At 52.0% G+C, this 23,345-nt stretch overlaps 4 protein-coding genes across 8 annotated transcripts; 2 read left to right on the forward strand and 2 right to left on the reverse strand.

Moving 5' to 3' along the window:
* The first annotated feature begins 4,094 nt into the window (after positions 1–4,094).
* On the forward strand, positions 4,095–5,309 carry LOC116489144 (placenta-specific gene 8 protein-like). The gene is made up of 4 exons (XM_032187285.1): positions 4,095–4,209; positions 4,283–4,407; positions 4,987–5,090; positions 5,216–5,309. Coding segments are annotated over exons 1-4 (345 nt in total). The 3' UTR covers positions 5,217–5,309.
* A 1,195-nt stretch (positions 5,310–6,504) lies between these two features.
* LOC116488610 (placenta-specific gene 8 protein-like) lies at positions 6,505–7,055 on the forward strand. Its single transcript, XM_032186312.1, has 3 exons — positions 6,505–6,616; positions 6,703–6,827; positions 6,948–7,055. The coding sequence occupies exons 1-3, from the start codon at positions 6,508–6,510 to the stop codon at positions 7,053–7,055; spliced, it is 342 nt and encodes a 113-aa protein (XP_032042203.1). The 5' UTR covers positions 6,505–6,507.
* A 2,649-nt stretch (positions 7,056–9,704) lies between these two features.
* Positions 9,705–18,401, reverse strand: HNRNPD (heterogeneous nuclear ribonucleoprotein D). Of its 2 annotated transcripts, none has more exons than XM_032187252.1 (8): positions 18,169–18,401; positions 15,160–15,328; positions 14,472–14,633; positions 13,228–13,359; positions 12,226–12,325; positions 11,984–12,130; positions 11,235–11,332; positions 9,705–10,020 (listed from the first exon to the last, which is right to left on the reverse strand). In XM_032187252.1, exons 1-7 carry the CDS (start codon positions 18,348–18,350, stop codon positions 11,265–11,267), a joined length of 960 nt encoding a protein of 319 aa, XP_032043143.1. In that variant the 5' UTR covers positions 18,351–18,401; the 3' UTR covers positions 9,705–10,020; positions 11,235–11,264. The 2 variants fall into 2 exon arrangements, with proteins under 2 accessions (XP_032043143.1, XP_032043144.1); XM_032187253.1 differs by lacking the exon at positions 9,705–10,020 and adding an exon at positions 10,027–10,926.
* A 583-nt stretch (positions 18,402–18,984) lies between these two features.
* Positions 18,985–23,284, reverse strand: HNRNPDL (heterogeneous nuclear ribonucleoprotein D like). Of its 4 annotated transcripts, none has more exons than XM_032186823.1 (8): positions 23,138–23,284; positions 22,729–22,897; positions 22,468–22,629; positions 21,913–22,044; positions 21,683–21,797; positions 20,715–20,882; positions 20,433–20,530; positions 18,985–19,254 (listed from the first exon to the last, which is right to left on the reverse strand). In XM_032186823.1, exons 1-7 carry the CDS (start codon positions 23,224–23,226, stop codon positions 20,460–20,462), a joined length of 906 nt encoding a protein of 301 aa, XP_032042714.1. In that variant the 5' UTR covers positions 23,227–23,284; the 3' UTR covers positions 18,985–19,254; positions 20,433–20,459. The 4 variants fall into 4 exon arrangements, with proteins under 4 accessions (XP_032042714.1, XP_032042715.1, XP_032042713.1 ...); XM_032186824.1 differs by having other exon boundaries at positions 18,985–20,051; XM_032186822.1 differs by having other exon boundaries at positions 18,985–20,178.
* Positions 23,285–23,345: the final 61 nt, after the last annotated feature.

Consider the following 23,345-nt stretch of genomic DNA (forward strand, 5'->3'; position numbering starts at 1 on the left):
GCTCTGAAGCTGAGCCTCATGTACAGTTATTTAGGCTGCTGTGGCTAGGAGACATTTGAGTCCAGAGCTGTGTGTTCAGGGGTTGTCAAATTCAGCTTGACTGGTGCTGGTGGACGGGTGAAGAAGTTGCTGTTGCAGCCCAAGGAGACAGCTCACAGCGGGTCAGGGACTTTGGTCACAGGAGATCTTTCCTGGAGCTGTGGTGGGTTCTGCACACTTCTTCCTTATTGTGTGTGCTTTGTGACGCTTTGTTTATTGTCTTTTTGGCTTCTCTCACTATTTGGACACAACATTGGACACAAAATATTTTTTGAACAGGCCAGAAAGAAGACTGTTCAGGTTGACTGCATATGAAGTACAAATATGTGAAAAGGTTGGCAACCATAGCCCTTGAAAGCACTCAGAGGCCTCTTTGGTTCTTAAACGGAAGTTCTTAAGCAGGGTTTATAAATTTTCACTGGTACTAAGATAAAGGACAGCACTTTAAGAATGAAGTTTCTTAAGTTAAGAAACTTAGTTAAGTTTCTGAACAATTATGTGACAGAGCTGCACTCTGTAGAGGGAGAAACGAATGCATCCAGCTTCATGTTGAACCTGGGTTACAAGGCATTTATTAGTAATGCCCAAGTCTAATTAATATCTGTAAGCATCTTACAGACTTGTAGCAGTACCTTAGAACGAACATGACAAAAGTTACTTGTTTCTAACCTACTAATGTGTCTTCAAGTAGCTTGGATTTGAGAAGAGCTCCCATTTTGTAGCACCTGTGGACTGTCTCGTGTCCATCTTCATGTGGCAACTTGGCGCAAGCAAGCATTTGCCTTGTAATAAGAAGAAGAACAAGGTGTAACAACACAGGGTAAAGACTGAACTATCAAACCAGTCCTAAACCTAGAAATCATTGCATGTCTTCTGTCAGAGTTCTCCAAAATCATCTCCAACTGCATTTTGCTGGCTAAAATGCCATTTGTATCTGCTGGCAGTTATACGTGCATCTCTCTTCTGTTCTCAAGGTATTCTTTCCTGCGCTTCACAAACACAATCTCAGCTGTATTTAAATACAATTTGTTTAAAAAGTCTCCCCCACGCCCATCTCTAAGCAGCAGGGTTAGCTGTTATGGTTTCACGCAAATAAACACTGCTCCCTGGCAGTCTTCCCTCGGGTGTCAGGTGTTGCCTTTCTCCCCTTTCTTTTGCAAAGGTTCCTCTGCAGGGGCACAGACAAGGAACATCTCTGAGGGCAGGAAGCTCGGCTGTGCCTCCCAAGAGCCAGGGCTGGAGGTGGCTCAGCAAAGCAGCCAGGGCAGGGTGGCTGCCAACCCAAAGGTTGTCCCCGGCACGCTCCCTGTGTTGGAGAGCAGCACCGGCTCCTGCACGCCAGGGCAGACAGCGCCTGGACTTTGCTATTCACACGCTGCTTGCAAAAGAAGGCATCTCCCAGTCCAAGGAGGCCAGAATTTTCCCTGCCTCTGTCTGGGGCAAGCACGTGCCATGGGTGTGGAGCCAAGGAAGGCTGCAGAGGGCAGGGGGCAGGGGACAGACAGCGTGGTGGGGTCAGTCTTGGCACCAGCCCTGGGTGTTAGGATCTGGGGATGAGGAGAAGTGCCTCCTTGCCAGGGGTGTTGGAGCATCCCCAGGGGTGAGCTGGGGCTGAAGGCTGCTGGAGTACAGCAGGGTGAGGTGTTTTAGGTGCCTTTCCTGAGTTACACAGGAAAATGCAAGGGAAGAGTGGGCTGCGCAGCACCTCTGGTTTGCTGAGTGCTGCTGGTAAGGGAACACAATGCCTGTGCCCCCAGGCACAAGGTTGTGCTTGGGCCAAGCAAGAAGGAAGCTAGCAAAAGAAATAAAACAATAAAAAGTGTTCAAGTGCCACGGTCAAAGTGTAAAAACACAGCCCCAATGTTTCTGACACCCAGCTGAAATCGGGGCCACAGGGAACAACCAGGCGATGCCCGACCACAAACCTGTGTGAGGTGCTCCTCCAAACCGAGGGACCATCACTGAGCCATGCCCTGTGGCAAGTGCAGCTATCGCATGGCATCTTCCTGTTTTTGTTTGTTTGTTTTCATCCCAGGCTGCTCTCCAAGCTGCGGAGGTGGAGGAAGGGATGTGACGTTATCCGGGGATAATGCAGCACAGGGGCTGAGGCGGGGGGAGCCTGAGGGCAGCGCTGGGTGGCCACCTGTGGGGAGGACAGCACTGTGTCCCGCCCCAGCTGCCAAATATTTCACAGACGGGGAATTTCCCAGCTTCATCAGGCCTTGTTTGGCCCCAGAGGCTGCTGGTGGGCTTCACACAGCACAGCCCCCTCTGTGCACCCCATCAAACGAAGCCACTCCTCGTGACCACAGAGCCTGGGCTTGGCATAACCATTTGGACGTCGTGGGCACGGTGTGGTGACCCCGATGATGCCCGTGGGCCACGGTGGTTTGCAGGGAGAAGTTGGGGGAAGCCAGCCCAGGGTGCTCCTCACACCATCCTGAAGCGTGCCCTTGGGTTTTGAGGGAAGAGACGGGGAAAAAACCTCTCCCAGGGACGCGGACGAGGTCTGCGCAGCCGCCTCCGGTTTAACGAGCCGCAGGCTATGGTTTCACGCGGGGAGGGGAAAGAAGCACCCTGGGCTTGGCCCCCCCTGGCTCCCCGCCGCCGTTACCTCCCACCTCTCCCTGCTCGGCACCGCTGCCAATAAGAGCCTGCAGGAGACAGAGCCACACTCGCCGTTCGCCCAGCTGCTCCGCACGCACCGGGGACGCCCGCCGCAACTCAGGCTGCTCCGCAGAAGGTTGGTTCCCTGGTGGCATGGAAATATGAAAGGCTCCCTGCCCTAAAAGGATTGGATAACAAGGCAAAAATTACAGATATATGCTTTTATTTTGTTTTATTTTTATTATTTTTTTCTTTTTTTTTTCCCTGCTCAGTAATGCAGGGGGGATTAATCTTAATGGAAACTCTTTTGCTACATCCTACCTGGGGGAAAAGGGGATGCTTTTAACAAGCTATGTGCCAAATCTGCCTTATGGGCAGGTCACTTCTGGCTTGCCGCTTTCTCCTGTTTCTACGAGCGTATAAATGTACCAGGGGAATCTGTGCGACTCTTTGCTCTCTGATTAAACTGGGCTCCCTGCTTTTTCCTTAGCGCGTGCTGCAGGGCAAGCCCCTCTTGTGGGGGATGCTGAGGTTTGTAGCTGCAAGTGTTTTCGGGCAGACCCCACAGCGCGTGCGGGAGGAAGCTGCTCTCCTGTCCAAAGGCTGGCTGCTGCTGCTTGTTGCTTTATTTATTTATTTATTTATTTATTTATTATGTGTTTCTGCTCATTCTCGTTGTGCTCTTCCTTCCCTTTTTGGTTGGACATGGCTTTGGTGGCAAGAGCATCTTCCTGTGGCCATGTCTGCATTGCTCCTTCCAGCTCAGAGAGGAGAAGGCACACGAGGATCCCTGCTATGGGGAGTGATGTGGGGCTGTAAAAGTGCAAGGCTGCACAGGCACCTGCCTGTTGCTGGGCTCATTTCCGAGAGCTCACAGCTGCTCCGCCAGCCGCGCTGCCTGACGCATTTCGGTTTCTGTTCTGGATGCTGAGGTCAGTGGGGCTGCTCGCTGAAGCCGCACCCCTCTCCATGCCCAGTAGCCAAGGAAAGGAAAATGAATTTATAGCGAACAGCCTCAGGATGTGTGAGCCCAGTGCCTTTACGGTTCCTTCCCCTTGCTCTCCTTGTGCATGCTGAGATGAATTTTCCCTAGCAGCACGGCTTGTTTTCTGCGGTTATCCAAGCAAAACGCGTGCCGTGCAGCACAGTCCCAGACTGGTTTCTATCATATCTGAGGCTCATTTCCTCCGGGAGCTGCAGGAGAGCAAGGAGCAGGGTTCAGACCTAGGACACGGTGCCATGTTTCTGCATTTCTGGCTCTGCTGGGAACAAACGTGCGGCCACAGCTGCTCCCTACACGCTTCGTGTACCCCCCGAGCTGCTCTGCCGAGGGATCCCTGTCATGCAGCTGGGGGTCCCGCGGCCCTGACACCTTGAGGCCGTGCCGCTGACCGCTCTCTCGCCCTCCTTTTCCTCCCCAGCTCTCACCACTCCGTGCCCAGCCAGCGATGGCCGCTCCCACCGTGGTGACCCTGCAGCCCCAGTACGTGGTGGCTGGGCCCAACGTGTCCAGGGCCATGTGGCAGACGGGGCTGATGGACTGCTGCACCGACTGCGGCGTCTGTGAGTGCCGGCGGGGCCAGGGGCCGCTTGCTGGCAGGCTGGCAGGGGCTCACAGTGGTTCTCCCCCTTGCAGGCTGCTGTGGGACGTTCTGCTACCCCTGCCTGGGCTGCCAGGTGGCCGGGGACATGAACGAGTGCTGCCTCTGCGGGACCAGCGTGGCCATGAGGACCCTGTACCGCACCCGATACAACATCCCGGTCAGTGAGGGCGCGGGTGGTGGGCTCCCTTTTCGGCCCAATTTTCTCTCAATCCTCACGGCCAGCTGTGGCCCTATCTCGGCACCTTTCACCCAGGCTCGCAGCCTGCCTCTGGCAACAGCCAAGCTCAGAGAGCCACCGCTTGGCCACTGTGTCCCTGTCAGGGAGAGCCATGAAACCATCGGGGTGGTGCTGCACGGGACAACAGCTTGGTGTGGGTGGCAGGGAAACGTGGCCCACGGTAAACGTATCAGAGCATCTCTTCCTCTGGCAGTGAAAGGACTTGGTGTGTGATTTCCCCCCCTGCCTCATGCGGGGAAGCCAGCAGATAAGTCACTGAGTTCCGGGGTCAGCAGTTCCTTGTCCCTTCCTATCTTATCTCCCCCTAGCAAGCCGGCCCCGTCCTGCAGCCAACGCAGCCGTTGCTGCTGAACCATGCACTTTTGAAATGTCCTCTGCTCCGGGGTCAGAGCTGAACCCCGATGGAAAAGACATGCAGCGTGGAGTGCAACTGACCTCTTCTTTGCTGAAATGTGGTTTTGGGGAAGCCCTGGCTCCTAACGCATGCCTTTCCTGCAGGGCTCCATTTGTTCCGACTACTGCATCACCTTGTGGTGTCCTGTGTGCTCCGTGTGCCAGATCAAAAGGGACATCAACAAGCGGAGGGAGATGGGCATCTTCTGGTCAGCGCCCCTTTTCTCCCTGCAACACGGGGGCATCGTGCACGTCCTTGACCCGAGCGGGACGAATGTGTGGCCGCAGCAGGCCACCGGCAGCCCGTCCTCACCTCCCGTCCCTTCACTTACAGATGCTGTGGAGCCCGTGCCGCCCACGACCCGCAGGAAGGTGGCTGAGGATTGCCCATGACTGGCAGCCCTCAGCCCCTCTTGAGCAGCCCAATAAAGAGCGATGTGTGCCTTGCCTGCTGCGTGCTCGTTGTCCCCCTGCATTGTCCCTCTGTACTGCGTGGCTGCATTTCCACCCGGGTTCTGGTCCTTTTCCCTTTTATAGGCTATTTTAAATGCGTGTAGGGTGTCTGCTGAGATGTCAGACCTGGGCTGGCTTCTGGGTCTCTTTGTGGGGCTGGTGAGAAAAGTGAACATGCTGGGGTCCCAGCAGCTTCTTCCTTTTGGGAACCCATGGGACTCGCCCTCCGAAATGATGCTTCTGACCCAATGTCACCCGATGGGATACAGTGGAGAGGGGCCGTCCCCCTGCTCCCAGTACTTTCAGAGGGGGGGTTGCCCCGTGGGTCTCTCCAGACACTTGTTGGCTCGTGGAGCCCAAATGTGGCCTCCCCTTCTCCAAAGGCTGCTGCTGGGCACGAAGGGCGAGGGCCGGCAGTGGGGACATTGCGCAAGCGGGGAGTGTGCGGGTCGGCCTACAGCTGGGCCGGGAGGAGCAGGGGTTGGCAGCGCCCAGCGCATATAAGGGACGGGAGCGGGCAAAGGACACACGGCTCTGCGAGCAGGGTGGCTCTGCAGGTGTGTGTGGCTGGCGGGGCTTTGGGGTGAAACGGTGGGAAATCGGGGCGGAGGTGGTGGTGATGGAAACTGCGGTGATCCCATATTGGATGTGGAAAGGGGGTGGTGGTCCCTGGGATGCGCGTTCAGCGTGCCCGGTGCCCACCGGTGTTATAGCTGAGGGCATGGCCCTGCAATAGGGAGCAGCCCCAAGGGTGTGGAGGCTGTGGACCTCAGGTGGGTTCATTAGGCAGCTCGTTATGGGGGGCAGCTGGGTGTGGGGAGGAGAAGGAGGAGTAGTGGTGGTGGTGTGCTGTTGGGGAAGGGTGGGCACACAGGGGCTCCTGCAGTGCTGGGGAGCTGAGGAAGAGGAGGAGGCACCTGGTGAGGAAGGTGAGTGAGTAAGGAGGGGAGGGAGCTGGCGGCTAGGCCTGGAGCAGGGGAGGGGGAGATGGGAAAGGTGCTGGCTTCCAACCCCCCCAGGGAAGCAGGGTTAGATGGGGAGAGGCAGAGAGAGGCCCTGGTGGAGCAATGCCTGGAGACGTGGCCCCCGGGCTGGGGCCGTGAGGGCTGCAGCCTCCTCTCCTCCCTCCCGGGCAGCCTTCTCCGGACACTGCCTGCCCGTGCAGCCCTGCCGATGGCCTCCCGACATGTGGTCACCACCCAGCCCTGGGGCTCAGCGGCCGCCCCGCAGAGGAGCGAGTGGCAGACGGGGCTGATGGACTGCTGCTCCGACTGCGGCGTCTGTGAGTAGGCTCTGGGCGGGCTGCTGGAGGGTTTGGGGGGGCGTGGGGCGGGTGTTGAGCGTGGGGTGTCTCCGTGTCTCTCGCAGGCATCTGTGGATCCTGCTGCTACATCTGCCTGGGCTGCCAGGTGGCCGGGGACATGGACGAGTGCTGCCTCTGTGGGACCACTGTGGCCATGAGGACCCTGTACCGCACCCGATACAACATCCCGGTCAGTGTGGGCGCGGGTGCTGGGCTCCCTTTTCCCCCCTGTGTCCCTGGGGCAGTGGGGATGCACAAGGCCACGTCTCCATGGGTCAGGGTTGGTCATACCATGGGTCCTTCTCGGCAGGGCTCCATCATGGGCGACTTCATCTCGGTGCTGTGCTGCCCCTGGTGCTCTCTCTGCCAGCTGAAGCGGGACATAAACAGGAGGAAAGAACAAGGCACCTTCTGGTGAGTTGGCCTCTTCACCCAGCTCCGTACATGTTCCCTGAGCCCCCCTTCCTGCCACAACTGACCTAGCACATCCCATCCCGTCCCTCAGCCTCCTCTGCCCTCTCTTGCAGATGCTGCTGTCCTGGCCGTGGAGTTGCTGCTGCCCTCGTGTTCCTGGTCCGTGCAATGGGGGGCTCAGTGCTCTCACACAGCCTCCCCCTTCCCTTGGTAACGCGGTCAATAAAGATCAGTGCTTGCCCTCACTCGCATGTGTTCGCATTTATTTACTTTGTGGCTTTAGCTTTGTTGTTTCTCGGTGTCCTGCTGTGGCACCGGAGGACAGCGTGCTGCTTCGTGCTGTGTGTTCAGGGCAGCACCGAGCACGCCAGGTGAAGACCCCTTGCAGACCTGCACCAGCCCAAGAAACTCAGCAGGGGGGAAACTGAAGTGAAACAAAGCCCAAGCCAATGCTGCTGCGGCCATCCCAGCTTCTCCACGCACACCGCAGCGTGGCCGTGGGCAGGGCCTGTGACAGCATGGATGGGGAAGCGATGGTGGCGGGCTGGGGGGGCTGTGGTCCAGCCTGCCATCTTCTCCACGAACCTCCTGAGGAACCACGGTGCTGAGAGCCCATGGGGAGCTGCTGCTGCGTGGGGTGAGACATCCCAGTGTCTGGCGTCAGGCTGGGGGGCTGAGGAGTTTGGGGGAAAGCCTCGTGTAATTGGGGGCTGCCTCGCTACAGCGTGGCTCTGAGCAGGTGCTGGATTTACTCAGCAACCTGCCGTGGTTCAGAAAAGGGAACTCCAGGGCTGGGGTTTGCTCTGCAGAAGAGCGCTGGTGGCTCTGGTCCATTTCAGCATTGCTGCTTTTCAGAGAAATTGGCGTGTTTTTTGTGTTCTCCCAGAGCTCAAGCTGGCTGTGGTACCACCAGCTGCATAGCCTGGCGAGGCCACATCACTGCCCCAGTGAGCTGGCAGCACCCCTGTCCCATCTCACCGGCACCGAGGTCTCTTCGGGGCCCTTCTCCCCTCTGGGCCGTGCTTAGCTCTGCCTGTCTTTGCTGCAGGATGGGCGTCACGGCCCTGTGCTGTGAGGGTTTCCCCACCCATGGGTGGGAGAAGGTGGTGACTGCGGGCGTGGAGGTTTCTGTAATGTGCAAGGACACAAAGGCTTGGTTTCTGTGGTTTTATGAAGAATTGCCACTCCTCAGGTGAGCGCATACTTACCTTTATGGGTGCTTGTATATATACACCTCTCAAGATGCTACCAGTATGGCACAGATCAGACTGCTCCCAGGACTGGGACAGCTGAAGACAGAAAAGCTTCTCGTCACTGGATGATGTCTGTGACCGCATCCACCATCAGCAGGCGTCCCCCGAGAGGATCCTGCCTGTCCTGGAGATCCGCAGAGAAGCTCCTCTTGTGTAAATATTGAGTTATTTTTATACCACGTTGGTGCCTATACCTAAGGGGCTGTAGGAGAGTGTTGGATCAGTTAATCCTGATTGATGACAAACCGGGCTGCTGGGAAAATAGGCGTGTGTTTGGCTAGTGGGGATTCTCTGTTCTGTGCTCACCAAGGATGTCTCACTCCCTGAGCTGACCGGGCATGCCTGGGGCTCCTGCTGCAGCAGCTTTCTTCATAGAAATGAGACTGGAAGGGGCTGGGCGTCTGTCGGGCAGCGCTGTGCCCCCTGCACCTCTGACCGACTGCTTTTGTTCCTTCGCAGGCACGGAGGAGGTGTCACTGGCCCAGGACGCCGCTCTGTGGCCATGCCTGTGCTGCTCAGCCTCAGCCCCTGGGTTTTGGTGCCGTCCCAGCCCCAGCTAAGGGGTGCTCAGCGGAGCTGCAGCTCCAGCTAGTGGGCGTGCTGGATCAGAGGTGCCCTGCCTTGTACCTCCTGTGGTCAGCGGCAGCTCCAACCTATTTCAGCTGTGTTTCCACAGCTCAGGTTAGGTGCGCAATCCCACCCCCCTGAAGCTCCACAGTCTCCCTCACGGCTGATCTAGCCTCTTAAGCTTCCACAGCTGGACGCTCGACCTTGTTTCAAGTGTCAGATGACTGGTGCTGCTTACAAGGTAAGTGAAGGTTTGCTTCAATAAAAGCTCATCCTTGTTCTGAACTAATTCAATCTCCAGCTCACTTATTGCCAGGGCCCAACATGACCAGACCCCCAGCTCCAGTGAGGGTCTCCATGCCTACCCCCCCCCCCTTGCCTGCCTGCCCAAAACAGGCTGTGGAGCCAGTTTCTGAGGTCCACTAGCACAGGACTGAGCCTCTGCTTTCAGGCACTGAAAACACAGCACTGGGTCTTTGGCCAGGCTTCACCACCACTGCATGGGGCCTTGCTTTTGGAGCCCCCAAAAAACATCTCCCAGAGATGTTTTCAGGACACTGAGTACAGCACCAGATCTTGCTTTTCTCCTGTGAAAATGTAGTGCTTAGTCTCCATTTTCAAGCAGAAAAAAAGATAGGACTTTGTTACTTTTCCGAGTGCCAAACCACGGCACTTAAGCCTCCATTTTTCATCAGAGAATGGAGGGCTTAAGCTTTTGGGAAGTTTCAGCAGTTTCCCCTCCTCCACACCCCCCGGCTTGCAGCTCGCTCTCTGGCCCCAAAAGGCAGCGCTGGCTCTCCCTTTCCCTCCCGGTGCCCCAGACTCGCAGCAGGTTCGTACAAAAAGATTTATTAAAAAACCGGCCCGACACCACTACAGCAGGACACTGCCACACGGGGCTTCAACACAGGACTCGCGCTACGGTACAGGGGAGGGGCGTAAAACAAAGCGATCGGTAAGCATCGTGGTTAAGAAGTGAGACGGTGTGAAAGCCATTTTGCCTTAATGAGCACTCAATTAAACTTCAGGGGGACCCCACGGCTTACTTCCCATCATGGACTTGATACAAAAATTAGTCTGAACTGCTATTAGCAGGCAGCATGTGCCGCCCCAAATGACTCTTCCCATGAGAAAATACTGCTGCTGCACCTAGGAGAAAGAAAAGAGAGGAACAAGTCATTCTGTGCCAACAGACAGCGGGCAGAACAGCTTTTTCTTTTTTTTATTAACAGAAAACTGCTTTTTAGATACCCCTATGTCCCACTCTACGTAAATATGGTATATCGACATTAATCGTGTAAATATATGCTTTTTAAAATTAAAGCTGAACAGGAGAGTCCATGAGCTGGAAATCCACGTGTGCGCCAATGTTTAAGGCAAGCTTTTCATCGTAAGCTGTGAATTTACTGACAAAATGCTTCTGGTCTCAGATGTTGCGAGACATCTCAGATACCTGTAACCACCACCAGAAGCTACTCTGGTGGACGGACCTTTCTGGCCCAAAAGGTTGCGTTTAGGAATTGTGCCGACCCACTATAGAGTGTTATTAGCTTATCCGTTAAGAAAATACAACTAGAAGAAAAGGTTACATCAACTACTATAGTAGGATTGTGCTCAGAAGCTAAGGAGAAGTCGACACAACAGGAATTCAGCTCAAGAACTTCTTGCAATTACTGCTACCATGTCTATAAATGGGAAAAGCAAGCATTAAAATAGATTAATAAAATATAAAATTAAGACTGGAAAATCCAGAGACAAGCTGTATCCTTAGAAGAACAAAGTTAAAATTATTCAGTAAGCTGACGTATTTAACCATTACTGGGCCTGTAAAAAATGCATTAAAATTACATTACATATAGTTTTAAAAGCAAAGAAATAAGTGAAGGCAAAGCTTGAAGTATCCATTTTATTTTATAATGCTGATACAGGATGTTGGAAGAGACCATACCAAACGGCAGCATTCGAGAGCGTGAGCATCTCGTACCCTGTCCGCATTGAGCGGGCCTGTGAGAATCGTGAAGTCAGCGCGACACAGGGCCTGCAAGGAAGTTCCCGCTGGCGGGTACAAACAAGGTATAATGTCAGAGTTAGTAGGCAATATTGTTTCGCTGCAATTCCTTAATTTGTACCCATTAGCAGTACTTTACCTGTTAACTTTACTGACTTGTTAATTATAGGGCAAAAGGCAAAAGCTTAAGAGCACCTGTGTTACATATCTTCAAAGTCATTACGTTACATTACGGTAAGCACGTCTGGGTGCTGTGAAATCTTAAAGCATTAATCATTACAATAGCTTACGCAATAGATTTGAAAAATTACTATTAATTACAAAATCAGGTTGCGGGTACATAGTCAGGACATACCTGTTCAGGGTAAGTTGCGAACGGAATAATTTAGTATGGTTTGTAGCTATTTTGATGACCACCTCGCCGAGATACTTTCCCATAGCCACTCTGCTGATCTAAACACAACAGAAAGTGATCAGATGGAAAGCTCTAGGGGCAGTTGTGTTTCAGGAGGAAACATCAACGCCACCAGCTAGGGCAGCTTTTGGAGGCAGCGTCCCGCACCCCAACACCTCAGCAGCATCAAGCTGCTCCCAAGGGTTTTCATCCTACCCACAGCTCCAGCCTCCCCAGAACATAACAATTTTACACGCATCCCTTCAAAAGCAGGTGGGAGAAAACACGTTCACAAAAATGCTAGGCTATTCCCAAATTGTGGGTAGTTATTGGCACGCTGAGGCAGAATAAATTTACCAAGGGATCAGGAGGAAAACACACCCCCAAAAAAAGCTCCTCTCACTATTTTGCAGGAGTATGTAATTGTGCAGCTGCTGGTCCATCCCCAAATTCTGATTATGGCCATATCACCTCTGTGCTATGGCTCTGTGACTTGGTGTGACACAAAAGCTGGGGCCAGAGGTGCACTGGAAACCAGCACACCAAGCACCTCACGCATAAGAGGAATGCTGCTAAGCTAGCTGAAAACCTAAACCAATATTGTTTTAAAGACAGGTACCTCTTTTTTTGTTTTTGTTTTTTTTTTTCTAATTTGTGTCAGCAATTTTCTTTCCAAGAGCAGGGCTTTTCACAAGAAGTCGGGTACTTACTGCTATAGTCACCATATCCGTAGTAGTTGTTGTAACCAGTGTAGTCATAGCCTCCGTAACCTCCGTACCCTTGGCTGTTGTAGCCATAGTTCCCATACCCCTGATTCCAGTAGTTGCTGTATCCCTGGTTCCAGTTCTGACTGGGGCCTGCAACACAGCGTGCCAGATCTCAGAGCTGCAGGAGACTTGTTTCTGCTCAAGCAAGCCCCTCGACACCTTGTACCACACCAGTGCACACTTACCGCCGCCTCTCCCTCGAGCTCTCCCGACAAATCCTCCTCTGCTCCCCCACTGCTGCTGCTGCTGGTACTGTTCCTTTGACATGGCTACTTTGATTTCGCACTGGAAAAGGAAAGTTGACATCAGAGCCGATTCGCAGCGACAATCCTCGCCAAGAATTCCTAAGCTTACAGAACGTTAAGCGGAAAATAAAATTTGGTCACCCTGGTGCTCTTCCTGGGAACAAAATGCGGAGCTTACACTCTTCTACTTGAGCATTGCTGAAAGGCACTGACACTGGAAAGACTTTTCAAGCTCCCCACCTTCCTGTCAGAACCAATTCTGAAAAACAACACTTGTTTCATTGTATTTCTTTCTGTTTTAACTTTAGAACAGACCTCTGAGGTATTTATTTAGGAAAAGCAAACTCAGCTCTGAGCTACAGCAGTACCACTGCATTTTGCTCAGTTCTCAAAGCTTCCACTTCATCCAATGAGGAAGAGGCCAGCTACAACTTGAGTTTGGGTTACAAGGTTTAATTTTAAACACATTTCTGAAAGGAAGGTAACTTCCAACAGGAAAGCCTAGACTCCCATTTCAGTTCAGTTTCGGAAGCACTCTTAAGATAAATTGACATTTTGCCTAAACAACAGAGTACTTCCAAATTAAACACTCCAAGATCCAGTGACTTGGAAAGCGTGGTAAAGCCTCCTGGAGCAGACAAGCGAGGCAGCACACAGGGCACGCCGCCAGACAACCTGGGAGCATCAGAGCCAACAAGCACGCTGCTGCCAGCCCTCTCCCCACAGGGTGTGCGGAACAAAATGTCACGGGAAGACCCCTCAGCTCAGAGGCTTACTGTAACCAATTACTAGCACCTCTAGAACTGCTTCATAGGTTTAGCACAGCATGAGAGAAATAAAGCTTAGAGGTATTTTCAGGCTATTCTTCAAAACCAGGCAGAAATGATCATGTAATTCACTCTACTGTCAGTGTTCAGTTTCTCTAGGAAAAAAGTCACCTACTTTACTAAGCCCGACGTTGTGGTATTTCTTTTCCATGATTTTCTTCACTGGTTCCTCCTCCTTGAAAGTAATGAAGCAAAATCCACGCCTCTTGTTAGTTTTGTTGTCCATGGGGAGCTCTATAGACTCAACCTGGTAGAGAACAGTTGTGTTACATTTTATCCTGACATTTGCACGACTTGAAAACATTTCTAATAGCTTGTATTCAACAAATAAAATTGTTTCAAATAGAATATAATAGTCTGCCTCCATCGCAGGGCTTTACGTTAGTCAATGCAAATCAGCATCCCTATATCCATCATCGCTGACATTGCAAACACCATCATCATCACCAGAAATGATGTTCCTAACTGCATGAAAGCATAAATTTTACTCGTGCTGGATAAGTACTCTCGATCTGATTTAGTTATGTCAGTTAGGACTGGGTTAAACTAGGTGTTTCAACCCTTGAGCAGACCTAAATCTTCTAGCTTTGTATGAAAAACATCCACCTTTGCAAAAGACCATAGTTCTGCTCCTTCATCATGCTACTAAAATTGTTTGGTGACCAGGACAGACGATGCTGTTATTTCAACGCCTAACTGCAAACACAAAGTTCCCCTTGCAAGTGACACAAGAGGATTTGGCCTAAGGAATTAGTTGTTGCAGCCTGTGGTACAGACTACCAGGCAGGTATTGGAAAACCCAGCTCCCCGACAGCTGAACTGTCACAACCTGATGCTGGCAACCTCTTACAATCAGCAGAGAAGCTGCTGCCAACTCCCTTCACCCTGACCAAACTCCTCCAGGGCAGCTTTTAAGCTCCAAAGTGGTATTTTGTGACAGTCAGCCTGCACCACCAAAACGGGACAGAGAGAGAAACAGAATATAGAGTTGCAGAGAATTTCAGAGAACTGCCTGAACCCCTGCCGCAGCAGATGAGCATCTCAGGCAGCTAACCCACGCAGCATGCTCCGAAACCAGGCCTCCCACGCCTGCCCCACTCGAGCCATTCAGGCATCCCGCAGATCAGGTCCCAAGTCTCTGACGTGCCCCAGCTCCTCCTTCCAATAACCCCGTTCACATGACCAGCCCCTGCACATCCCAGCCTCCATGTGACACCCGTATCGTTAAGATTCTGAGAAGCAAAGCACGTGGAATTACACTGGCCATTAAGCTCACTGTAGCTTCAAACGAGACTGCGTTTGGGGGCTGTCCTTAATTACTGAATTTATGAAGACAGAGCAATTTATTTTGCCACGTACCTCACCAAAACCTCCGAAGTATTCCCTTATTTTCTCTTCGGGTGTGTCTGGAGATAAGCCCCCAACAAAAATCTTTTTGACGGGTTCTTTTGTTTTCATGGCTTTAGCTCTTTTAGGATCAATGACCTTCCCATTCAGCTTGTGTTCTTTCTGGTCCATGACCTGGGGAAAATTCAAACAAGACCTTATTCACAGTTCAAGCTAAACGTTTCACTGTGGTTTTGAGCAAGGCTCAGCTAATTCATACTTGAGCTTTGGTAATGCTAGCACTTCAGTTGCAATATTTTTATTCCAATGATTATCTGTTCCACAAACCCAAACAGTTCCTTGATTTTGATCACTGTCTGCTGACACAGATGGTTCTGCTAAAGCCTTTAAGGAATAACCTGCAGCCACTTATCGCCCAAGGAAATACGGATGTAACACTTCCTAGAAAGCACTGCACAATCCCCTCCTCCCCTCCTCACGCCTCATAAAGGAAAGAAGGGTTTCATCTGCTGCTCCCGGCCACTGCGGCACAACTAAGACGGTGTGGGAAAAGAACATCTCCATAAACAGCATCTTAAATAGGCTGCATCCCAAAATCACCCATAGCAGATCACGTGCAAACAGCTGTGTGTGCAGTCACCTGAGTGCTGCACCTTTGCAGACTCCAATTTAAGGTGCCGTTTGATTACATTAACTCTACCTTATCGACGCTCTCCGATTCTTTGAAGAGCACAAAGCCGAAGCCTCTCGATCGCCCAGTGATGGGGTCTAACTTCAGAGTGCAGTCTACCACTTCGCCGAATTTAGAGAAGTAGTCCTTCAGGTCTTTCTTTGTAGTGTCCCAGCTGAGGCCGCCAATGAACATCTTCCTGCAGAGACAAGAAGGTCAGCCCGTTAAGACACTTCACCTAAGATCCCAGGCCATCAAGCTTTACGAGCTCGGCTACCTCACGTGAGGAGTAGCAGGGCTTTATCAGTGACACCCCAGGCGGCCCTGCACTTTTCGACACGCTGCTGGAACGATCCTGGCCAGAACAGATAGAGGCTTGCAGGCTTGCAGCAGCTCTGCGCAACCTTCCGCTGCAGTTGTTTATGTCGCTGCCCCAAGAAGCCACAAGGAGCAATGCGAAGCTGTACTGCTACCTCCTTGCAACCCCATCGCTACTGGCCCACAGGCTTAACCCACAGGGGTCTCTGCGAAGCCCCCCACAGCTGTTTGTGAAGCAGATGCAGGACCGATACGTGTGTAAGGCAGCATGGGTACCCAGGAGCACTGACACACTCGCCTGGAATGCACACATGCCAGCACGAGTACACCAGAAAACAAATAAAAAAGTGTAATCGAGTCCGCTCCCCCAGAAAGGTGTAAAAAAAGCTAAGCATTGGATGCTCAAAGCTAACTTTTCCTCCCCAAAATGGGATATAAACAGCTGGCATAATCCAAACCAATCACCACAACAACTTCACTGCAGACTGTTTACAGGAGCAGCGCCGCTGGGCAAACGGGTGTGAAAGGTAGCTTTAGTCATGACTTGTGATTATACAAGCACGCTGGAAGCTTGGATCCAAACCATGACCGTCTGGAAACAGCCGTGTGGCACAAAAAGCTCAGGCACCGCTGAAGGAAATGCTTGACGACTTGCATCAACTGAAAATCAAGCCAACGAGCGCAGGAACGCAATGCCCCAGCCATCAGGCACGAGGCTGATGCTCTCATTCGGGGAGGATTCGTTCTGCAATGATCTCTTCTAATGCTGATAAAGATTTCGTGACAGGCTCAGAATCAAAAGGTACTATCCACTGAGATGTGTCAAAATGTTTTCTCCACAGCTCTGCCGACGTATTTCACAACGCCATGCACCGTTTTCGGCCGACCTGCACGAGCACCCAGGCACGCTTCCATCTCCTGCACGTGCCGCACGCACGCGGCCATCCCTGCTCCCACAGGTCCAGCCCTCCCAAACCCAGGCTGCTCGTCTGAACTCACCCCAAGCCTCGTTAACCGGCTGTGCTCTTATGAAACAAACAGGAAGGCTCAGCCTCTGACAATCGTCTCGAACCTCCAGACGCAGCAGGCTTCTGAAGCTTCATCTGTTTCCACGTAAAGTTTTTCCGTCTATCAACAGGAGCACCCACTCCCCTACCTTTATTCACCTCTCCCGTTAGCTCCAGCTCCCTTTCTCCAAAAAGCACTGGCTGCCCCACCTCGGTGACCTCTTCCTGTTTTGGGGAGTGACATGAACAAACGAACTGTGCTGGTAAAACAGCAGCCTCCGACCTGCAGGGTCCGGTCACCCAAAGAAAGCCTGGCATCATTACCAGTCGTCCTGTTTGTTGTCGTGTGTTTTTTCTAAGCAGCAAAGCACAACACACGCCGAGGGTGCAGCATCGTGTTTCTGACACATGGGAGACACTGACACTGGAGCAGTTCCTGCAGAACGTACACGGGCTACGTGCCATAGGAAACATCCCTCTTACAGCTGTCAGCAGAGCAATTCACACAAACTACAACACCCTGCGAGACCCAAACCAGGAGTTTGAAACTCACGCCCTTCTGAAGGATTTCCCCAGCACCGTGCAAAAACTGAATATGTGACTGCAGTCACGGAGCAGCAAAACCTAACTGCTTCAGCTTTCTGCTACAGCAAAAGTTTTTCAGCTCCACTGCAAAACTGAGGCCAAAGCCAGGCTACGACACCCACAGGACCACAAATGACGATTACGAGCCGTGCCACCGTACTGCCAAAAGCTAGCAAAACACGCGTCCTTCCCAAACCACGGCTTGGCTGGTCCAAGTCACATCAGCACATGTTTTCCCAAAACAGAAGGGCCAGGCTTCCAAGCTTCGGACGTAGCTAAACTGAGCATACACTGAAGCGGTGGCTGGCTGTGGCCCTTCTCCAGCTGCCTGATTGGGATGTTTCCCAGCAGCTGCCAACTCTGGGATAGCTGAAGTACAAGGACTGCACCTGGGAAAACTTGAGGGTGCACTCTGTTGCTGGAAATCCCGTCTCCAATTCCTAACGTAAAGGAATCATAAAATAAAGGGATCATACCTCCACCCAGCACCTGCTGAGGGCACGCTGTCCTCCCTCTGCCTCCCAGAGCTGTCAAGAACAGTTTCCCACACAGCGTTACCAACAAGTGGCAGGTCAGGCACTGCTCTCTCTCGGGCTGTTAGGCTGAACTCACCTACAGGCTGAGGCACCCCACAGCGTGCTCAGTGCCCCGCATCCCCACAGGGACAACTCCGGGGCTGCGCTGACTCAAAAACAAGCACACGTCCTCATGCAACCCTTGGATAGGCAAAGGCAGAACAAATACGAAAACGGTGACAGAATTAAAGTGAGGCACTTAGGGTAGGAAGCAGTGAGGGTAACATCCAGGCTCCCAGGAGCACCGGGAAGGCGCTCAACACACACCGCGTCCCCGCGCTGTCAGCAGCACCCGGGTTTATTACAAAAGGCAAGTCCTGACAGGACACACGCAGCTACTGCTCCTTTAGCCAGTTTTTTTCGTATTTTCTGCCTTGAAAAATCACTCTTGCCTCGCGAGCTCCCGCCTCAGATTGCGCCAGGAGCGCCGCACGCGGTGCAGCCCCCAAACCCACAGCCCCCAGCCCCACAGCCCCTGCCCCTCTTTTTCCAGGCGATGGCCGAGGCTGGCTCGCAGCCTGGCGCCCCCCCGGCGCCGCTCCCGCCCCGCTCACCCCTCGTCCTCCTCGTTCTTGCTGGCGTCGATCTTGGCTCCCTCCGACTCGCCCCCGCCGCCGCCTCCAGCCCCGTCGGCGCCCCCCGCGCCGGCCCCCGCCAGCCCCTCGGGCTGCTCCGCCTGCTCGGCCGGGCCGCCCCCGCCGCCGGCCGCGTCCAGGGCGAACTGCTGCTCCGACATGGCGCCCGCCCCGCTGGCGGCCCCCGGCCCGAGCCGTCCGCCCGCCGCCCTCTCGTCTTAATGGCGCCGCCGCCGACCCAGCCTAAAATGGCGGGCGGAAGGAGCCCCGCGCGGCGCCGCGCCACGTGACGCCATGGCGGCGGCGCCCGGCCCGCCTCAGGGAGCCCTGAGGGGAACGGGGAGAGGAGGACGGCTGGAAAAACGCTCACGGCGGGTGGAGGCTGGGTTCTAGAGGATACGGTGCCCTGCGAGGGCAGGGAAGCACCGCCTTCAGCCCTCAGTCCACTTCCCTCAGTCCCAAACAGGAGAAGTTTTCTGAGGGGGAACAGTTGGAGCTTCAGCTCCTGCCACCTCCTAAAGACAAAGCCTCCTCCAGTGCCACAACAGCCCAGAAGCAGCCTCCTCCTTTAAAACACGTGAGATGGGTACTACTCCCCTCCTCTAAACACTAATTAGGTCAACTCCTCTCCATCCTTACTTTTTCTTAAAACAGCAGCTGCAGTGCACTTGTGTGCACACCCACCTTTATCCACCTGTCCAGCACTGCTCCTGCCCCTCCACAGAAGGAAAAAAAAAAAAATCAGGTTATACATAACCACACGCACCTCACTCCACAGCCAACGTCAGGACCACGTTCACTTGGGGAAGCGTTTATTAGAGAATCCTCTAACATGAAATTATACAAATAAAAGTTTGTATAAACACACGTCCACGTTGTGTCATAACATGAATGGCAAAAAGAAAGTAAAAACCATAAAAGAAAACTAGCCGGCCGCTATATACAGTTGGACACAGTTGTGTCGTACACTAAAAGTCTTTTACAAAATAGTCATTTCCTCTCACGAAGACCACCTTCCGCTCGCACACAATGCTCTGCAAGATGGCTTTGCTGCAGCATCTCCACCTAAAAAACCAAGACAAAATGCATGTCAGAACTCCGCAAGGTACTACAAGAATCGTTAAAAGGTCCATTTTCATGAACTGCTTTAAGTCTTCTATATATTCCTTTCGTCACTGTTAAAGATCATATGCATATTTCCTAAGGTAACACAAGGTTTTGTTACCCGTCAAAAATTTGTCTTCCCAAATCTAGCCACTTGGCCTATTCAGGAAGCTGTTCCAGAACTACACATATCCCAATTTTATGGTCAATCAGGCTCTGAATCAGGTTTTCCAGTGGAAACACCGCCAAGAAGGGGTTTCCCAATCATATGTTTATCCGCCTCAGCAGCAGCTGCGCAAAGGCAAATCAGATCTCATTTTACTTCCAACAGTCCACGTGCATATGATCTTTAATGTCTTTCCAGATTTAAAAGTTCGTTTTGGTTTGCAGATTTCACTATTAGCTATAAAAAGAAAAAAGCAAGCATTAAATCTTAAACAATGCACACTTAAAATGAGGTTCCACAATTGAAATACAACACTAAACAGAAGACCAAATGATTAAGCTGTAAAGGCATTTATGTACTTTAACTCCTGTAAAAAACCATTTAAGTTAAGACACTTAAATCTCCAAAAAGATTAAAAAAAGAAGCCAAAGTCTGAAGTTTTCCACTTTAATCTTTACGCTGGTACATGAAGTTGGAAGAGACCATACCACAGGACAGCGTTTTCTGGTGTATGCCTTGCGCTCTGCCTGCAACGTGCGACCCCAGAGATAGACGTGGTCAGGGTGACACACGGCCTGCAATGAAGTTCCCGCTGGCGGGTACAAACAAGGTATAATGTCAGAGTTAGAAGACAACATTCTTGTTTTCCTTAAGTTGTACCCATTTCAGTACTTTACCTGTTAATACTTCTAATAAGTTTAATTATTCCTCTAGACCACCTGGTACACAACACAAAACAGAAAAACTCTTATGTTTTTCTGAAGTACTAAAGAAGATAAAGTCACATTTTTACAAAGTTAAAGATCTATAGACACGGTAGGCAAAGCTGGTTTTAAAAAAAAGTATTTTAAGTTAACAAAAAAGTTTAATTAAAGAAAAAGTCACGCTACGCAAGATTTTACTCTTCATTTGTCTATTGATCTTTAAATTAGATTAGGCATACTTAGAGTGGACCTCGCACTCATGTACACACCTGTTTCCTCAAGGACTAGGTACTGCTTTAGTATGGCTGGTAGTTGTTTTGGTGATTGCCGCCACCACGGGATGCTTTTCCATACGTGCTTTGCTGACCTGAACATGAAAACAAAGGGGGAAATGCCATGAAAATTAACATCCTCCTCATCCATCTCTCGTCCTCCCGTACAGGCCACCACCCCAGAGAGGTCTACTCTTTCTCAAGCCATCCTGCCTTTGGAGTAAGATCCATTTCAAGATCCATGCAATTGTTATCTTGAAGGAGATTTAAATTATTTACCACTGTAATCTGTGTATCCCGGCCCATATCCATAATTGGGATAGTTGTACCCGGAGTAGTCATATCCTCCATAGCCACTGTAGCTTTGATCACTGTAAGCGCTATTGTAGTTTCCATATCCTTGATCATAATAGTTATTAAATCCTTGATTCCAGTTTTGTCCCTGACCTGAAAACAAGCATACAATTTGTTAAGTTGGCTAACTTCTCACTCCTCTTGTAGGGCACTTTTACTTGCAATTTTTCAGTGCCAAAACTCTTACTTCCAAGAACCCTCTTGCCTACCAACACAGGAAAAATCATTTCCTAAAAAAAAAAAAAAAATTGATTGCTTTCAGATGGCTACCAGAGATGTGTTTTAAGACACCATCAGCCATGAAAACGTTAGGAGAAAGAGCACGCAAGCCCTGCTCATAAACAATCCAGCAGAAAACAAAGAAAACAAAACAAAGCCAAGGCATGTACAACAGCAGCGCATACCATAATCCTTCTCTTTTTACAACAATTAAATGAACCAAGTTTTAACACACGAAAGACTTTAATGCATTACTTGGGGCTGCTTGACTTTTGAAACCTGCCATGCAACAACCCACAACAACTGCTGGCTTGTCTCCTCTTTCCAAGGGATAGCAAATGACTGCCCCTTTAACCAGCATGATTTCTCACCCAGGAGAAGACCAACAGTGCATCTCTTCACACAAAAAGACAACTGCACATTGCATTGAGCTAGACCATGGAAAGTAGGTCTAAAAAATATCCTGCATCTCACTTGCTCTTTGACTGCTTCAATGCAAGCCAAGATTTGCTAGCTTCCAAAAACTATTACAACCACCAAAATTGAATCTACCAGATTTACTAAGAGATTTCTTCTTAAACACAAGTTCCACATACAACCCCAAAACTGTACATAGCTGCGAACACCTTGATCTTCAATACACGTACAAGAATTCCAGTATCCAAACTACTCACCCCGTCCACGCCCCCTTCCACCACCTCGTCCACCAGAAGCATTGCTTTTTCCTCCTTTCTGTTGCTGCTGCTGTTGCCTGTACACCTCTTTGGGCTGTGCTACTTTGATCTCACACTGTTAAGACAGAAATCCTTATGCTCAGAAAGGATATCAAGACTCTTCTGTCAGCTGCTTTCAGGGAAGCCAACAGAGTGCCTGTGTCACAAGCTTGCAAAGACAGCATCCCTACCTTGCCTGAACCAATTTGATGGTATCTGCTTTCTAGTAGCTTCTTGACTGGCTCTTCATCCGTGTATGTAATAAAGCAGAAACCCCTCCTTTCGTTCGTCTTGGTGTCCATGGGAAGCTCAATGTTCTCAATCTGAAATTACAAGTACATGTCAATTACGGGCCACCTGCAACCAACTTTTTGTGCTACCAGAACTATTTATCAGTCCAACACCCATGCTTAAAAAGAGCTTTCAGAGGTTATCTCACTAGTTTTAGCAGTGATAACTAGTTGCACTCATAATGGTGAGATTATCTGACCATGGTCAGGACCACCTGCTACAGACATTCAGCTGCAGCATCAGAAGGTTGCATCAGGGGAACTACCACAGCTACAGCTGTAACAGCTACTGACAGCTGCAGCTAGCCTATCACACCAGTGGGAGCTGTTGATGGATGCAAACTTTACACAACTGCAGAGGGATGCTTTCTTATTTTAAGGAGAGACCCTGTTCACTCTTAAGACAGGGACAGCGCTCACTTGAAAGCTTTTCGTCAGCACACTGCTCCCCCGTACCTCGCCAAAAGCACCGAAGTATTCCTTGATCTGTTCTTCCGACGTATCCGGGCTCAGCCCGCCAACAAACACCTTTTTGGGCGGCTCCTTCCCCTTGAGGGCTTTTGCTCTTTTAGGGTCTATCAGCTTCCCGTCCAGCTTGTGCTCCTTCAGCTCCAGCACCTAAGGGAAGAAGATCTCAGTGGGGTGGCAGCCACTGCGCCCCATCCCGCTGGGTACGGGGCAGATGAGCAGCCTGGGCGCCGTGCCTGCCCCACGCACCTTCTCCACACTGGCTGCGTCCTTGAAGAGCACGAAGCCGAAGCCGCGGGAGCGCCCGGTCACTGGGTCGGTCTTGATGGTGCAGTCCACGACCTCTCCAAAGCGCGACAGGTACTCGGTCAGGTCCTTCTTGCTGGTGTCCCAGCTCAGCCCGCCAATGAACATCTTCCTGCGAGAACCGAGGGGGCGGGCTTAATGCGGGCACCCCGCGCTCCCATTGGTTATCCCAGACGTCGCTCCGCCTGATTGACACCCGCCGCTCCGCCCCCTCCGATATAGCCCCGCCCCTCCCCGCCAGACCCCGCCCCCGTCCCCACAACGCCCCCCCCCCCCGCGTGAGGCGGGAGGGCCGTGAGGGGAGGAGGGGGGGGGGCGCTGCTACCGGCGGCCGCCGTCCCCCCGCCCGTACCCGTCGTCCTGCTGGTTCTTGCTGGCGTTGATCTTGGAGCCCTCGGCGAACTCCTCGGGGCCGCCGCTCATCTCGGGGGCGTCCTCCATGGCGGGGGGGCTGCAGCGAGGGGGGAGAGGCTCGGCGGAGACCCGCTCGGCGCGCAAAATGGCGGCGGAAGAGAGCCGGGCGCCGCCCGCCCCGCCCTTATATACCCGCGGCGCCAGCC

Source organism: Aythya fuligula, chromosome 4 (assembly GCF_009819795.1).
Source record: "Aythya fuligula isolate bAytFul2 chromosome 4, bAytFul2.pri, whole genome shotgun sequence".
In the NCBI taxonomy this organism is placed as follows: Eukaryota; Metazoa; Chordata; class Aves; order Anseriformes; family Anatidae; genus Aythya; species Aythya fuligula.

Bases quoted from the DNA above. Each gene is read 5' to 3' on its own strand.
- LOC116488610 (XM_032186312.1), top strand. From the start codon at position 6,508: ATGGCCTCCCGACATGTGGTCACCACCCAGCCCTGGGGCTCAGCGGCC. The intron at 6,617-6,702 runs GTGAGTAGGCTC...TGTCTCTCGCAG, and splicing joins CTGCTCCGACTGCGGCGTCT to GCATCTGTGGATCCTGCTGC. The intron at 6,828-6,947 runs GTCAGTGTGGGC...CCTTCTCGGCAG, and splicing joins GCACCCGATACAACATCCCG to GGCTCCATCATGGGCGACTT.
- HNRNPD (XM_032187252.1), bottom strand. From the start codon at position 18,350: ATGTCGGAGCAGCAGTTCGCCCTGGACGCGGCCGGCGGCGGGGGCGGC. The intron at 14,634-15,159 runs GTAGAGTTAATG...AATTTTCCCCAG, and splicing joins AATCGGAGAGCGTCGATAAG to GTCATGGACCAGAAAGAACA. The intron at 12,131-12,225 runs GTAAGTGTGCAC...GCTGTGTTGCAG, and splicing joins AGCTCGAGGGAGAGGCGGCG to GCCCCAGTCAGAACTGGAAC.
- HNRNPDL (XM_032186823.1), bottom strand. From the start codon at position 23,226: ATGGAGGACGCCCCCGAGATGAGCGGCGGCCCCGAGGAGTTCGCCGAG. The intron at 22,898-23,137 runs GTACGGGCGGGG...CGGTTCTCGCAG, and splicing joins AAGAACCAGCAGGACGACGG to GAAGATGTTCATTGGCGGGC. The intron at 20,883-21,682 runs GTGAGTAGTTTG...GCTTGTTTTCAG, and splicing joins TGGAAGGGGGCGTGGACGGG to GTCAGGGACAAAACTGGAAT.
- LOC116489144 (XM_032187285.1), top strand. From the start codon at position 4,095: ATGGCCGCTCCCACCGTGGTGACCCTGCAGCCCCAGTACGTGGTGGCT. The intron at 4,210-4,282 runs GTGAGTGCCGGC...TCCCCCTTGCAG, and splicing joins CTGCACCGACTGCGGCGTCT to GCTGCTGTGGGACGTTCTGC. The intron at 4,408-4,986 runs GTCAGTGAGGGC...CCTTTCCTGCAG, and splicing joins GCACCCGATACAACATCCCG to GGCTCCATTTGTTCCGACTA.